The sequence below is a fragment of the Strix aluco genome, chromosome 9 (genome assembly GCF_031877795.1).
Source record: "Strix aluco isolate bStrAlu1 chromosome 9, bStrAlu1.hap1, whole genome shotgun sequence".
In the NCBI taxonomy this organism is placed as follows: Eukaryota; Metazoa; Chordata; class Aves; order Strigiformes; family Strigidae; genus Strix; species Strix aluco.
The window spans coordinates 14,327,747-14,344,365 of NC_133939.1; the positions used below are offsets into that span (position 1 = coordinate 14,327,747).

Genomic DNA, 16,619 nt, shown 5'->3' on the forward strand with positions numbered 1-16,619 from the left:
ATTTTGGTCTCTCCAGTCCTTGCCCTCCAGTTTGGAGGCCTAGAGAAGCAAGCATTACTCCAAGTTAGTATAAGCCGTCTAAAGATATTTAATTTCTACTCATCCATGTCGAAACACTTTTTCTGAAATCGTCTGAAAAACATTCACTGTGGCCACACTTTTCCAAGGGAGGGAAGAGACCGCCTGTCCAAAACACTCAGGAGCCTGAATGTGTTGTACATTGCAGCCACAGATGGCATACCCTGCACTGGTGTTACAGCCATACTGCCAGGTCCCTCTAACACAGCTTTGTGTCATTTCCTTCACCAGGGTTTCTTAGCACAGGGGGCAAGGGCTAAGGAAACACTTACAGAACATTGTCATACTTCACCAGTTTCTTAATGGTAAGATTTAAGATCCCAAATACTTTTCTAGTCATGGCCAGGCCATACAGAAAGCCAAAGGAAACCAAAATTCAAGGTCTACTGCTGAAAAAAAATACTAATTATTTTTAGAAAGCCCTTCTGAACTAGGAGTAGAAAAAGTTGAAAGAGCCACTTTATATCATATCAAGGTATAAAAACTTTAATGTCATTTTCTAATCTGCAAGTAAGCTGAATGAGAAAAATCTTTACAAAAATATACAATAAGTATGTTGTATATACTTATATATTTTATATATAAGTATATATAAAAGTTAGAGTGCATTCTTTCAACAATGAAAATTTTTCATCCAGAGTAAGAAACTTGTTGAGACTTGCACAGTCTAATTTGTAAGCAGTTCCTATGTACCATCTTCTGTATGTATACAAAACATAAGTCATAACACCTTACACATCAGCAAGTATATTCATAATGTACTTGCAAGTGTTTTGTATATTTTACATAGATTTCAGGTTGATTATAAGACTGTTCTGCTGCTTACAATCAGAAATCAACAGAAGTGACCAGTTATCACTGATTAATACCTTCTCAAGAATATTACAGCTACATCACTTGCAGATGGTATCATTCCAACATGAAAAAATGTCACATATATGGCGCCCAGCCCATATACATCTGGCAGAGGAGGTTGTCATCACTTGCTTCTTGAATAAGGTAATGAACATGTCCTTCAATAGATAAGGGTAATCCTTTTATTCTGTTTCTAGTCTTAATGACACCTTGCAGCCGTTGTTCTATATCAAGGACATGGGTTTTGGCCTGGAAACATAGAAAAAAAAGAATATTGCTACTATCCATGAACTTCCACTTCTTAAAATAAATAAGTATTTTTTAGGATGTGTTTCAAATCTGTATGCTAATTTAATACAAAACCCAAACATCTGCACTAGCTACTCTGAAAGTAAAGGATACTCACGTGTTAAAATCATTCTTTAAAATGGATAGATTATTGCTCAAGTTAACTGTTGCCTTACATTTTTACAGATAAAAATTTATCAGAGAAGACTGAACAAGCTATGCAAATGTACTTGAAAAAGTTAGAATGCTTTATTTCATACAATTGCTTTCAAATAAATGCAAAATTTTCCCAGCTTTTTTCTTGGAGTTCTGGATAAAATTAAAGAAGTTACCTAGTCTTGAAAATTTAGGCTAAAATTATGAACAACTGAAAATGAAGAAGTCTAGTAACAGGTTGTGCTGAGCAACTCAAAATGAGCTGTTCTGAGGCCCACAAGAGTAGCTAGTTCATATCAATTATATTCACACATTTTCTTTTAAAGCTCAAGCATAACATTGGCACCCATCCAGAAAAAACAGTTCACATATACAGCTATGTGGGTGGTCTTGTAACTAAAAGAAATGTTATGTAGACACAGCCTGGTTAGTAATTATTTGAGGACCAGGAGATTTTCTGTGCTCAAGTTTCTTGTTGTAATACAGCTTCAGTACTGTAGTTTGTCCTCATCTTAGTTGTTGTGTTTATCAGTGCTCCCTAGGTTTTATCTGCTATTACACATACTTATTTTCACTAAACGTTCCTTTTAAAGCAAAAAGAGACAAATCAGATTTTTTGCAAAGAGGAAAAGAGAATAAATATTACAGGTGGTGCAAGCTATATTTTGGATGAACAATATAGTATTTATCAGCAGCTACAAAAGAAACAGTACATATGAAATCTTAATTTTAACCAAGTATTTCTTGCAATGTAACAACGCACATATTTTTTCAATACTAAACATCCACTCATGAAAGGCACACAAATACACGTGGAAAGGACTCCAGATTTAAATCTGGAGGACTGTGGAACAGTCAGAGTGAGGGGTAGCAAGAGCCTCACCTACTCTATCACTTCTGTTGATGTTGTCCTTGATTTAGTAACACTAATAGAGAATTATGGGCTGTATTTGGTTGGTTCTTTAGTAGATAAATTACATTTTCTATCAATAGTCTCTTCATGGACTCTTTATGAACACAGAGATTAATCAGGAAGAAACAACCAGGGGAATTTTTAAATGAAAGAAGAAAACAAGTCAGTTAAGGTTTCAATTAGAAAATATAACTGGCAACCATAATGGACATTTGACATTTGAATACCTTATGCTACACTTGTTTTAAACTAACCTTTTCATTGACAACTTCTCCAGTTTCGTTCACCTGTGCTTTTGTGTTCCCTTTAACAGGTTTACTCCATTCCACAAGAGGATCATGGAGAAAAGTCTTTAAGACACTAAATAAATTACAAATAAAAAAAGAATGATACATATAATACATTTAATTTTCAAAACAAGAACACTAACAGGTGCCTACAGATAGTGCTGAATATTTATACTGGTTTATATATTATAGTAAGACTGAGCTGCATGATAGGCATATGCTGGAACCCGCATATTCACCAGCAGGTACTGTTTCAAATGTTTAGACTACAGACAGCTTTTTCAGAGTTTGTAGCAAAACAGTTGCCATACCTCATTAGAGGCTCCCTTTGATCACGCATAAGCCTCATTGTGACTTCACAAGCTCTTCGGAAGAGACCTTCTGTTCCCATTGGACCCATTCCATTAACCATGTTGTGAGTGAGACGAAAGGGAACGATTTCCGGAACTTCAAAAGTTTCTCCCTTTACATTAATAAATAAAGGGTATGCCCTAAGCATTTTAAGCATTATTTAAATAAAGGGTAACATTTACGTTGTTTTTTGCTTTTTACCCATCTTTGTCAGTGACAATTTCCTAGCTGACAAGAGATGTGTGCTCAGATCACAGCCCTTTTCAGCTGTTAAAGGGAAATTATAATGAATAAAGGATACCAATGTCCAAAATATCCTCTTTTTCCCTGTTTTAATACACTAATACAGGGTATAAAATTTTGTTCTAAATATATATTGCTGTTCTGCAGACTCATGCAGAATGCTAACTTTTCTGTTATAATAAGCAAGTTAGCTTAAAAAGAATTATTTTTGTAATTAACAGTTATGTAGGACAATTTAGGCTTCCTGAAAAGGAAGCAGGAGAAATTAACAAACAATCTCCCTATCTTGTTATCTGAATTAAAAAGGAGACAGTGTTCCACACCAAAAGCATCTTTCAGGAGAAACACCAAAACTCCAAATCCCACTCTGGCCATGATTTCTGCTGTTTATTTTTACAGAACTGTTAGAATTTTTGTGCTGCATTTGTGTGATAAAAGCAAAGAAACTCTTCACAGCAGCAAAATTCTGAATGTAGCAATTACAGATTTGTTTGGAGGGTGATAGTGGAGAGAATCACAAAATACAAACACTCCAAAATTGGGGCTATTTCAGTGTATCCACATCAACTCATCTGATATTGGCTAAATCAAAAAGCTGGCTTGCATTATTGCAGTATACAGAACAATCACGCACTCTACATATCCCAGACTGTTGGGTATAAATAAGAAATAAAGTGAGAGAGATAACACAACAGGCATGCTAAAGTAAAAAAAGTGAAAAAAAACCCAAGACAGTAGAAGTTTATAACTTACATGCATGTAAAATAAAGAGCAAGTTCAGCAAGTGGCATTTCTCACCTTATTGAAAAGGCAGTTGAAATCCACATGCACACATTCACCAGTCAAAGAATCAAACAGGATGTTTTCACCATGACGGTCTCCTAGACCAAGTATGTAACCTACCATTGACATAACTGCAACGGAACGACAATAGGCTGACCTACTGTTGTACCTGCGGAAATAAGAATTAGATATGTCCAAGTCACTTCCTCGTGTTATCTGTCTTTACTCAGTAGTATCATTAATGTTTAGTGAAATACACAAAGTAAATATTCTTGAGCAAGCCCAATCCCAGTCACTCACCATGAAGTAGGATCAGGAAATGTTCTAAGAAACCATTCATGAAAGAGAGGAGGATGACGAGGCAGAAGGACTTCTTTGAACATTTTCAGCTTTTCAGACAAAGGTGCTGACTTTGGAAGCATATGCTGACGCAATTCTTTTCCAGTCATATAGATACCTGTAATAGACCTCCTCAATTAGACCAAACGCTCCAATAACAAGCCTTATAGGTACTATTACAATATAGTATTTTAGAGAAGACAAATGTCTCCATGAAGTTGAAATAAATGATCAAATGGAAAATAACCCATAGAACATGTTGGTGCCAGGGTAGTGGAAAGTAAATTAAAAAAATCATAATGTTAACTGAAAGGGAAGACCTGGCAAACAAGACATCAGTTTTACCAATCACCATGGGGTGGAGTGGGGGTACACATGTACACAAAACCACCCCCACCCTCACAAAGCTGTTCATTATACTCAGCTGAGATGTCTGCATATGTACAGATAATGTGTGAAATTTCCCCCCCCAATTTTGTTGCACTGACCAGAAAGTTTCTTTATTAACAAGAAATTCAAAAGAAATCTGGTCTTTTCCCTGGAAAGTTGCTGGACCCTCAACCTTGATTCAATTATAAATTATCTTAATTATCTCACACAAATTAACAAATTAAAAACAACAGATCAAATCTAAAGAAAACATCCAGTCTTTCCCATCATTCAATGCTGCACATACATTCCCATGCTGCTGGCACTGCTGCTGAAATGATTTACAGCATTGTATAAAGTATGCATTAAGATGACTGTGTTATCAGTTCTCACAGCCAACTTAGTTATTGCAAGCACCAATTCTCTCCCATTTAAAAGTCTACTGCACATACGAATAATAAGATATTGCAGATAGCTAAAAATACACATGACTGCATCTTCCTAGAATTTAGTCCGATTCTTGCTGTATGTTTCATTAATAATTAAGATACAAGCCCTTTACAAAAATAAAAATATCACTACGGTCTAATACATTTCTTTACCTTTCTCCTTATAAAGTTTTATCAGGATATTTCTTAAACCAGCAGTATTGTTCACCCATTCAATTATGCCACATTCATCATTTAATGGAATAACTGCGTAGGTTCGAATATGGAGTTCTCGCCTACGTGACTCTGCATCTTTTCTTAAGCACTATTCACAATAGAAAAACAAGATTAACAGATAACATAGATAGGATGAAAATGTATCAATAACGTTAACCGTTCTATCTATTTTCCAATCACACGATCTAGAAGTTAAAATTCTAAGCTTCACTGCAGTAGGTCAAATGCAAGAAAAGTGCTCATCTGTTCTCCAAAGTCAATTAAAAAAGAGATCAAACTGCATAACTTGTACATGGCTTAAACCCCTTAAAAACAGTATTTGAAATAAGTGTTCTAGTGTTCCAGAGATGCTATCATTTCATTTAACCTCATGAAAAACACAGTACCTTAACCTTAAGCATATTGTCGAGAAGCAAAATATAACTAAAATAACAAGTATGGCAACACTTTTAGTATGAAAAGATGAATTTAGCTATTTCTCATTAAAAATATTAGAAAATCCTGAATAAGAAATATGAAGCATGACAGCAGAAAGTTTGCTGTTGTTTATTTACTGTAAATAACCTTTCCTGTATATTTTTGTTGGAATAAGCAATTGTTTTGGCAAAATGTTTATTCTGTTATCATTTTCACAAGTCCATGAGAAGTTATACAGTATTAATTGCTATTGATTTCCACTGAAATAAAGTATTTTGCAACACTTTCCTTCCAGTAAGCTTTATCTCAAGGCAAGTTGGGTTTTTTGGTTACGATAGTTCAGCATTTCATTCTGATCAGCAAGTATAATGCCTCTGATTGTCTAACTCATCAAACCTTATTAATAAGGGAGTTGAATTCCATGAGCCGACAGTCTTTTCTTAGGTCATCTTTTGGCTTACACATCATAATGTAAGATTTCCCATCTGAACCTTTTAAGGTGATCTTTTTTGGTTTTTGAAGTGAGGCAAGAATTTCCACCTAAAGAAAAAATTAAAGTCTTTATTAACACCTGTATGAGATTATACAAAATAAAGTCTCTAAGTGTAATAAACCACTGCAACAATCACGTTAGCACTTCCATGGTGCTACAGCATATCAACCTCAGGCCAAAATATTATCTAAGTACCAAGAGGCCATATCTGTCTCAGGGTGTTATGACAGAAGCCACTCAGTTTCCACAAAATAATTATGACATTTCCTACTCACTGCTCTGTTTCTAGGGAACTAAGATGTATTTGCAGCTACAGTTGTTTAACATGAAGTTTAAAATGAGGTGCCAACTAGATGCTTACCGTATCATCAAAGCCTGCAATGTATGCCCAGCAGCCAGGAAAAGGGTCATGGTTAGCATGTGTACCAGGGATTGAAGGAAGAGTTGGTATCATTACAGATTGTAAGGGAATGAGAATTTCACTAAATGTGTGCTCTTCTACTAATCTCTTAAGTGTTTTGAAATGAATATTCATGCTCAATGTTGAGCTGTTTCCATCAACCTTGAAAAAAAGTTGTTCAAAAGTTAACAATAAGTACTTAAAATATTACTGCTATTTCACATTAACTAATGAACAGAATTGAATAATAAATGCTTAGGGAAACAAGAAAAATGGCAAATTACATTTCAGATTAAATGGGAGTGGTCAAATATATCCAGCATTTATGGCACATGTATTTTTCACTCAATGTCAATACAGAATAATGAAATAATTTATTTGGTTTTATCTTTATTATTGAGTTCATTTGTTCACGAAAACAGAACCATCTTATTTTTATAGTGAAACTGTGTGAAAGTTACTGGGCAAGAATCACACATGAAAGCATAAAACAATGTAAAAAGCCCAGCTACTGTGAAATATACCATTATGTACTGAAATGTTTTACAATGTGCTCAATTTAGAACTATTTCCTAATTTAAAAAAAAAATAATTTATTAGGGGAAAAAAAAAATCTTTTACAAGTCAGTGTAGTTTCTGTTAAATTGCAGTAATGAATTGGCTAATGAAAGCTATCAGAAGCTTTTATATAACATTTCTGAATAATCCTATTACATGCATTAAGTTGTTTCATTTTGTAAGTACCGGTTTGTTGCATAGTTCTAATAGCTTATCTGTAAGGCGTGTTGCATCTCCAATAAATTTTCCTAAAGATTCCTTCATGTGAATAGCTTTGTTTAGAATTTCCTTACATCTGTTGACACGCATAGGGTAAGAGGACTGTAAACAGAGGAAAGTTAAAATTTATTAGACAACAGTCAAATCAAGTAAAGAATCCTAAAAAAACCCCATAGTAATGAATATATTGTTTTCTCTACTTACTGCTTGTCATATGTAATATCTGGAGAAGGATGTTCTCCAACTGAAACTTGGTACCTGAACAAGTACTGAATTGGTACAGTGCGGGGGTATGTTTTTGTGGGGGGGTTATTACTTTCTGAAACAATTCTTGGGAGTCCCACAACAATATTCAAGAATATGCCAGTGTACCCTGGTATTTCACCAGCCTTAAAGAAATAGTATGCACCACGCTTTCCAATTTGCATTGGAGTGACCTTACTACCAGGTAAGTAAGACTAAGTGGTATATCTCTCTCATTTTAACCATGGCACAGGGCTGATTATTTGACTATAAAACTGCAAGTACTATTACAATTACTAAACCCAACAAAATCTGTTGTCCATAACTACCCAATTCATCTGTAATATGTTATTCAAATTTCCTTTCCTAATACATCATACAAGTCAGGATGCACGTTAGCATTCTAATTTGGAACACTTAAACTGCAATATCTTAACTTTAGACTACAATAAAATCTTTTGCAGTGATAGCACTGATACCCTGTTCTACAACAGTATCACAGCAACTGAAACTCTCAATTACTTCTTGTCACCTTAAAGTAAAATATGTTATATTCACACTCCTCTCTGATGAAAACAGTTTTACAAACCTAATAAAGGTGCAGTTATACTCATCAAGGTACCTTGGACACAGCAGTCATCATCCACATTGCTTGTTGTGGATAGGCTAAAAACACTTTAGCAACAATCACCATCAGAACTGCGAAGACTTCATCATGAGAATGGCAGATTCGGGAGATTAACTGAGAAAAAGCTGTCAGAAACTGGTAAGGTGCCAGGTGATTTGTGTGCTCTGTAATCACCTTATTTATTTTAGCTAAATCATTTTTCATTTGAACACGTTCTGAACGACTAGCTGAAAAACACAAGAGGACAAGATTATGTTTCTTTTTTCCCATCTGAAATGTAAAGTAATTTAAAACAAGACTACAGAAACATATTTTGTTGGTAATTTTTCATAAGCCAAAGAAACTCAAGAAAAAGGAAAAGCTCCTACTGTAAAGTTCATTTTAACACAGCATACAATGACTTCATACATATGCTATTTAACTAACCAGAATAACAGGAAATAAACAATCACAGACAACAGGAACATGGAACAGACAATATCAGAAAAGCTCTCTGTGTACTCTTAAAATAAAATATCTCTTATTCCTCTCAAGTAATCCAATGGCATAGAACAAACCAAAAACACTCCATGTATTTCCCCGGTAAAAGGATTCCAACGTTCTTTAGTGGAGAGGAAACGAAGAAAGTCTTTCCAAGGGATGAAATTAGCACATATGTGCATATCTCTGCCCCTGCGGACCCAGCATGTTTGCAATTTTCATTTGTACAAAAATCTTCCACCCAACATGCATCTGTGGTAGTAGTTTCAAATGCCTTGATATTGCCTACAGGTTCCCCACACCCAATTTGAATTTCAGTAAAATTCCTTCAGCAACTGGAACCAAGGCAAATTGGAAAAAAGCCCCAAGGCCTAACACTTTACTGTAGCAAGTGTATACAAACTCAATACTCATCGCTCATGAGGCAACTTAAAAGAGGTGACAGGTGACATACAAGGATTTTCCCTAAATCTGTTTATCAATTTAAGTTACCTGAGGAACAATGCTATCTCATTATTTATTTTTAAAAAAAGTTCAGGAGAGTGTAATTAAAATAATGAATACTCCCCTGCATATTAGCATCCTGTAATTTAAAAGAATAATAGTACTTTCTCGTTTCCGTATAAACTCAGGCAATAAGTCTGAACAAAGAACTGTAAGTGTACTTCACTGCTCTTTCAATCATATATTCAGAAGTATGACACAGGAAGTATGTACTGAGAAAAAATGTTCTACCTTTATCACATTCATACGCTTTTGCTCCAAAGTCCAGCCATAAAGATAGCATTCTTGGCATTGACTGATAGATGAACTGGTTTCCATACTGTAGAGACCTATGATTACATGTTTAAATCACAGCATGTTAGTGATAAGGATATAAAATTTGTAATGTTTTAATACATAATTGTTTCACATTCCATTCTGGACTTTAGAAATTTCTGCTCAGCATTTTAATGTATCTGCAACAACTAAAAGCTTACTAATATACAAGGGTTTTGTTTTTATTAATCAAAACTGCAAATGAAATAATTAACTGTCTTACACAAAACAGTCAATTGCTTAGTCAGAAGGCAGAAGAAAAATTAATTAGGTATGAAACCAAAAAGAAAGCATGCAGTATTTTGTTTTACAACACTGCATAAAAATTTCATTGAGTCTGAATTGTAGAAAGACAATATATTCCTATAAAATGTTTTTTCAGTATAATAGTCATCCTTCTACAGAAACTAAGCAAAGTTCCCCTAGGGTCTAACCTCCCAAAATGATGAACTATGTATCTAATCAGATCTCCTTGTTTTTCCATCTTATTGTCAGTTACCATCGGCATTAATTTATCATAGTATTTAGCAAGATAAAAATGTCCATCTTCCCATTCTGGCAAGAAAATTGTAACATCCTGCAACAAAATCAAAGAGAGGTAATTACTTTTGAGAAGATGCTGAATTTAAAATAAAAATTAAAACAATAATAAATAAAAAGAATCTCAAGAAGCAAGAATTTTTTATTAGTTACAGTTGTGCAAAGTACATGCAAAAAAAGAATTAATTGTAACTTTGTAACTCCAAAAAATTATAATTTTGTCCCAAGATAAATTCATGTACAAACTAGAAGCCTGTTTTTAAAATATCTTTCGATTTTGGACACAGCAAGATAATTCAAGACAGGATTATATGGATTTCCTCAACTAGGCAAGATTATAGTTCCATTAAAAATATTACAATCAAGTTCCCGATTCTGATAAACTCAATACTGGGTTTCTTTTAGATTTTTGAAAAGTGAAACAGCAGGATGTTAACAGTTGGACTTGATGATCTTTAAAGGTCCTTTCCAGCCTAAATGATTCTATGTTTTTCACACTTCTGTTTTCCTTCTAAATAATGATATTAAAGAAAAATAATTGTGTGATATATATTAGAAAAATAACTTGGCAAGTGGCACGTCCATTCTCTAATAACACTGGCTTGTTTACAGTGCCAATATTTAGACAGTAGAGAATTCTAAGCATTAGTATTTTAATATAATCCACCAAAATTTTATTAGTTTCCATGATTTGAGCCTTCATTTGATTTATCTGTTAAATTTTTCTCCAAATGACTGTTACAGAAGTATATTCACTAATAAGACACAGTATTAATGCCAAAACTTGGATAGGAGACATACTGCTTCTAAGGAAGCATGAAGATCTGCATCTACTGGTTTAGCAGGCAATGTGTTAATTAATGCCAAAACAGTTTTTCACTGGCATAGCAAGAGGAGGCAGTGTAGTGCCGTGTTGTTGAAGAAAACCATACCAGTTGTCCCTTTTTCTAGTTCTTCAGAGACTGCGAGCATATTTAAAGCATGGTTGTAAGTCACTACCAAAGAGAAGTAACTGAGGAGTAATGCAATGTGTCATCAAGTTACCTCACTGTCTGTTTAGAGCAGCCCACATTTTAGTGAGGAATTCTAGTTTGTGCATGCATAAGAAAAAAGCCATGCTCCTATAATTTGTTTTTTTTTAAAAGAGTTATATCAGGTATTCTTAGCTCCCACTGTTGGGCACTGTAGGCTTCCCTGTATTGACATGTTATATTAAAGCTAATTCAGATAGTTAAATCCTTACAAGAACAACTACTTCCTTCCTATGCATTGATACACTATTTAATCCCACTGATGTTATCCTTGGTTGAAATCATCAGGAGCGTAACAACAGCTTACTTGGATTATTATTATTCAAACTAGTGTCTTGTTAACACCAGTATATCAAATTACCTTATACTTTTTCATAACTGCATTGCTTTCAAAGTTAGCAGTTTCTTCCATAAATCTGCCCACTAGCAGCATTGCCCGGCCATGGATGAGCTGATTTTTGCTATTGCACAGTGCTTTATTTTCAGGGAAACATAACTCAACCCCCTTCTGGAGAACAATGAGTGCTTGATGAACCTCACCCTAAGGGAAAGAGGAAAACATTTTATATACTTTAAGTAAGAGAGATGTAAAACTTCCATCTTACAGCTGTTATTAAGGCAAAGCTATGTCCCCGCATGTGTTCTAGGCCATTCCAGCTGTGGTAACAGATTACTACTAGCTTCGGATGCTTCTCATATTCTGTTGTCATCTCAGCATTATTGTCCCTTTAGGTTTACCACAATAATTGCTCCCATGTTCGCTGCCTACCTCTATTACTTAAAAAGACACAAGTCAAGGAAAGGTCTACTGTTAAGGTAATTTAAATTTGCCTGGGCTGCTTTGACAGAGGCAGGTAATCCACCAGTTGTATACACGGCTGCCAGAAAAGTCAATGGATACAGAAAAGGGCTGACTAGCAGCTGGAGGTAAAAACTTCCCGTGGCTCAACTGCAATCACAACATGTTTATAGTCCCAGTTGACATATTTTGTTTTACATATACTGACTGTGTGCCTTTTTTTCTTGAAGAAGATTAAAGTTTATTTTCTTGTGTGTAAGAAAGTAAGCTCCATTTTTTATTTTCTTTACCTTGGACCAGAGCCATTTTGCTCTTTCTACATAAAGTTCTGAGAGCGTAGATTCCCCAGCATTCAGAAGAGCATTATATGCAGTCTGGTGATGACCAGCTTTTCTCGCGACTCTAGCACTCTGGAGCCAACACTGACCAACGAGTTCACTGTAATCCTGGCTGCAGAGATATTTTTGCAGAAAATGAAAGATTTCAGTCCTGAATGGTACTTTACAGTCTGAAGTAAACATCACAACGTATTGATACACAAATAAAATTTCTCAGTAAGCTATATACTACAATAACCATCACTAAAAATTATTTGTAATACATCTGTCTCACCTTTTTTCCACTTAGACCTAGAAACAAATACTCCTTCCCCCTGTTTCTCCCTTATCTTTCCTACAGAACCACTTTTCCCTTCTATTTTGAAGGTACGTAATATTGGAGATGACTGCTTTTGTCTACAACATACATTTCCAGAGTTTTATCTTCTCTCTTCTAACACACATATGGAAAACCAGAATATTACTGAGATTATAACATAAACAGACAAGAAATAGCCATGTTCTCACCTTTTACTGAGACTAAGCAAAGCCCTTCTCACTGCTAAGATGGGTTCTTTTGCTCTGTAGGAGTTTTGGGTCATTTCAATACGAGCACACCAATTCAGGGAATCTCTACTGTGGTCACCATCTGGTTGCTGAAACATTGGTCCAATACTATGTTCCAACTCACACAGCATATGCAACCTGTGTTAGTGAAATAAAGGAAAAAAACTGTTGAAAATTGGTTGCTGTGTGAGATATATGCAACTTTGATAAAGCTTTTGCCATTTTCTTTCTAAAAGCTGGCCATGTAAGTACTTTCAAATAGTAAGACTTTTTAAAGCAAAAATGAAGCAAAACCACGCACAAAATCAAGGATTTGTAAACTCATCGGTCATTTTCTCACTATTCCTTTGTCAAGCAGCTGAACACAGAGACAATGAAGAGCACTTAGAGAAGAAGTTAATCTTTACAAAGAGTATTTCTGTCCATTACTTTTAGCAACAATTCTTCAGAAAGTCTGATATTTTGAACAAATATTTCAGAGGCAATACACTGTTACTTAAACACCTCCTTTACAATAAAGTTATTCCGTTTATTTAAAGATACCACTATTATTAGTTATCATTGTAAAGTTGCAAAGCTGAGAGCTTGTAAATGCCTAAGTTCTCATTGGCAGAGCTCATGTGTAGTGGGTATATCTGACAGAGAAAAAGTAACTGAAGGCTTCTGAGAAGCCCAGATCAATGGCTAAATCAAGATATTTCGTAACACTTCTCAATAGTCAAACTCTCTTTCCTGAATAAAATAACACCACAAAAATTAACACCACAAATAGAATTAAGAAGTAATTAATACATACTTCAACTGACTAATTTCATGCAATATCTTGCCATAAGAATGCATTTACAGTGCAGAGGAAGTATTAAGCCTTTTTCATTAAAAAAGGCTATTTACTTTTTAGTCTACTACAGCCAACTTCAATTTTTACTGCTCTTTGTTGATAAAAGAAGGGGGTGCTTTTAGACCACCATATAGATTAAAAGCAATGCTCTTTAGTTAATGGACTTAATGGAGTTACTGGCCTATATGTACTACTTTAAGCATGGAATTAAATTGTTGATTTTTATTACCTGAAGTTTACATAAACTTGCTTGCTGATTTTGAAAGACTATGCCCAACAATTTTACTGTGAATATTTTTCAGGGGGGATAAATATAAACTCCCAATTAATCAAAGGTTTCCAGTTGGCTGAATATTTAAAAAAATTAAAAGAAGAGGTGACAGAAAATGCACATCAGTACCATTTATTGTGGAAATGGAAAATTCTTGATGCTGCATACTTGACTATGTGATTTCTGGATTTGAGAATAGTGACATGAAAATCAGAAACCTGATAATGTGTTCATATCCTCGTTGATAAGATCCTCTTTCAAAGCTTGCTGCTGAAAGGGGTACAATCTGTTCTGCTCGAACAACCTTGAGTGTTTCATAAAAAGCTGCTTCATTTTTCTTCTTGGCTGATAATAATAAATGTCCTAGTCTGACACTCCAAGTAGTGGACTTCACATCTTTGGGGAGAAAAAAAAGCATCTCAAATTCTTTCTTTAAGCAACTTAATCTGAACATGCTAATTTGTCTTAACATACTACTGGAAAATAAGTTTCTCAGAACTAATTAATTGAATTTTAGAAAGACTGTATATTTCCACCCCACAATCCAACTGCCTAAACAAACCCAGAAGGAATTTGGCCTTGCACTTGCTTGAAATTTCTACTCAAGAACTACAGTTTACCATCAAATACATTTAAAAAAAATCTAGAAGACTGTCAGAAGCAACCCTCTCAGTAAAAACCAAGACCAAAAAAATGACAGTAGCTGCCCCTTGATTCAAGATGATTAGACTAAAACATACACTTGTTCAGAAATGCAAGGAAGTATTCATAATTTGATATCGTAACAACTTACCTGAAGCCAAATAATTTTCCAGTAAATCCCATCGTGACAGTTTCCAGGCTGCTTCCACTCTGTAAGTGTTCAATTCAGAAATCCATTCAGACCTATTAAAAGAAAACAAAGACAATAAAAGTTTGTACTGAACTAATTTGATTTTTCCTTTCCCCCTTCAGTCTATGTTAGTTCCTACATTGTATCAGCAATAATCTTTATATGAAATTTCTCTCACTTGAAAAGAAGGTAAGCTTCCTTCTAATAAGACTCAATAAAACCAAAGGATATGCATTGATAACAAATAATAGCTGTACAACACAATCCCACAAATTCAATTTCCAAGTAGCATATTTAAGTTCTATAGCACATTTTAAAAATCACCTCTTCCAATCCATTTATCTTATTAGGCTACAGAATAGCTATGGAACCAGTAACATGCAAGACAATGAATGAAAGATTCTGTTTAACAAATTAAAGCACATATCAACGCTGCACACAATGCAGTCAAGAAGTACTAGCATTTCTGGAAGTCTTGAAATAAATAATCTATAGACAAAGCACTTAAAGTTTTCTACCTTCATATTGCTAATTGGATATGCTTGCTAAGCCTCAAATGCTTGATACTGCACAGAAATGGCTACTGAGACACAGGTGTAACACAAGAGCTTCATATTACTCAAGTAAACATTGTATGCTCACAGTACCTGTTTGCAAGCACTCCATTGACCTGAGTGATTACAGTAGATAACTGACCAAGGCCTAACATGGATTTCACTACACCATGATAATGAATAATCTAGAAATAGGGAAAAAAAAAAAAAATTGAAAAACCCACACACATACATTAATGAAATTCATGGCAGTATGAGGGAGGAAACACCTCCATTTGGATGCTTTTTATAATATGAAAAGTCATAACCAATTGCACCATAAGCTAAATGAACGTTCAAAATTAAAAAACTTCTATGATTATCAAAGAATTATGATCACCATCAGCAATTTTTGAAAAGCACTTCACCACAAATATAGTTTGATGTTAATTTATTAATACCCATATCAGAGTTGTGAATAAAATTTGATTTAAAGAAATTAGTAACAAGAAGAAAAAAGTCACAGGAAGAAAATAGCCCCAGAACCCAAAGCAATTTCACTCTTCATAAAAATGTTTTCCATACTCTGGGAATGAAGTAGGGCCACTAAAACACTTTATTTACTGTACCTGTTGTCAACTGTGCTAGATAAGCTCTGCTTCATAGGGAACGGCAAGAAACCATAGGGATATCCTAGGCTAGGAAACTTTTTACGAATTTGCATTAAAAGAGTATTTCAAATATAGGAAGAGTAATACATGTCTTCAACTTTCTTTTGGCATTTATCATCACATCTCTGGATATTCACTTTGGTATATGAAAAGAATGATGGTTTTCCAGTACTTCTCACTTTACAGTACCTTATACTTCTACGTTCCAAATAAAGGAAGGGAAGGGGAATGGAAGACAAATAATTGTAAGTTTTCTTTAATCGATTTCCATTTGCTCTTACATGATGAAGATTTTCCCTGGACGTCAATAATGAAAAATAGTAAGTCAGAATTACTTTGAATAAAGCCTGTGGTAACTTGCTTTAATAGTTCTCTTGGCATGTACCAGTACTGACTGATACTTAAGCAATCCAGTTTCAGGCCTTCCCAAACAAAGGCTGAACTTTAATTGGTAAGCTGTCCTAGCAAAAACCTGGGCATAAGCATCCAACTATTAACCCGAGCCTGCAAATTACAGTATAAACCCAGTTAAGAGATTCCTTTTAGTTCATAAGACACTTCCAATAGCAATAATTATTCAGCAACTGCCACAGTAAACTCTTACGTTCCCATTTTACTTAAATATTCTGAACAGGT

At 34.6% G+C, this 16,619-nt stretch overlaps 1 protein-coding gene across 3 annotated transcripts in view; it reads right to left on the bottom strand.

Moving 5' to 3' along the window:
- Positions 1-537: 537 nt before the first annotated feature.
- The window catches only part of ATR (ATR checkpoint kinase), a 42,388-nt gene continuing 26,306 nt past the window's right edge, over positions 538-16,619 (bottom strand). Inside the window, exons 30-47 of one of the 3 annotated variants that reach the window (XM_074833817.1) lie at positions 15,427-15,518; positions 14,741-14,832; positions 14,166-14,343; positions 12,800-12,976; positions 12,245-12,404; positions 11,517-11,696; positions 10,019-10,161; positions 9,501-9,598; positions 8,280-8,512; positions 7,382-7,516; positions 6,599-6,799; positions 6,141-6,284; positions 5,265-5,415; positions 4,255-4,411; positions 3,970-4,123; positions 2,889-3,040; positions 2,545-2,650; positions 538-1,182 (exon numbers count right to left, since the gene is read on the bottom strand). In XM_074833817.1, the coding sequence (XP_074689918.1) occupies positions 1,009-1,182; positions 2,545-2,650; positions 2,889-3,040; positions 3,970-4,123; positions 4,255-4,411; positions 5,265-5,415; positions 6,141-6,284; positions 6,599-6,799; positions 7,382-7,516; positions 8,280-8,512; positions 9,501-9,598; positions 10,019-10,161; positions 11,517-11,696; positions 12,245-12,404; positions 12,800-12,976; positions 14,166-14,343; positions 14,741-14,832; positions 15,427-15,518 (2,727 nt within the window). In that variant the 3' untranslated portion in view covers positions 538-1,008. Of the gene's footprint in view, positions 1,183-2,544; positions 2,651-2,888; positions 3,041-3,969; positions 4,124-4,254; positions 4,412-5,264; positions 5,416-6,140; positions 6,285-6,598; positions 6,800-7,381; positions 7,517-8,246; positions 8,513-9,500; positions 9,599-10,018; positions 10,162-11,516; positions 11,697-12,244; positions 12,405-12,799; positions 12,977-14,165; positions 14,344-14,740; positions 14,833-15,426; positions 15,519-16,619 lie in introns of those variants that run through there. The other 2 variants (XR_012624290.1, XM_074833818.1) reach the window with 2 other exon arrangements.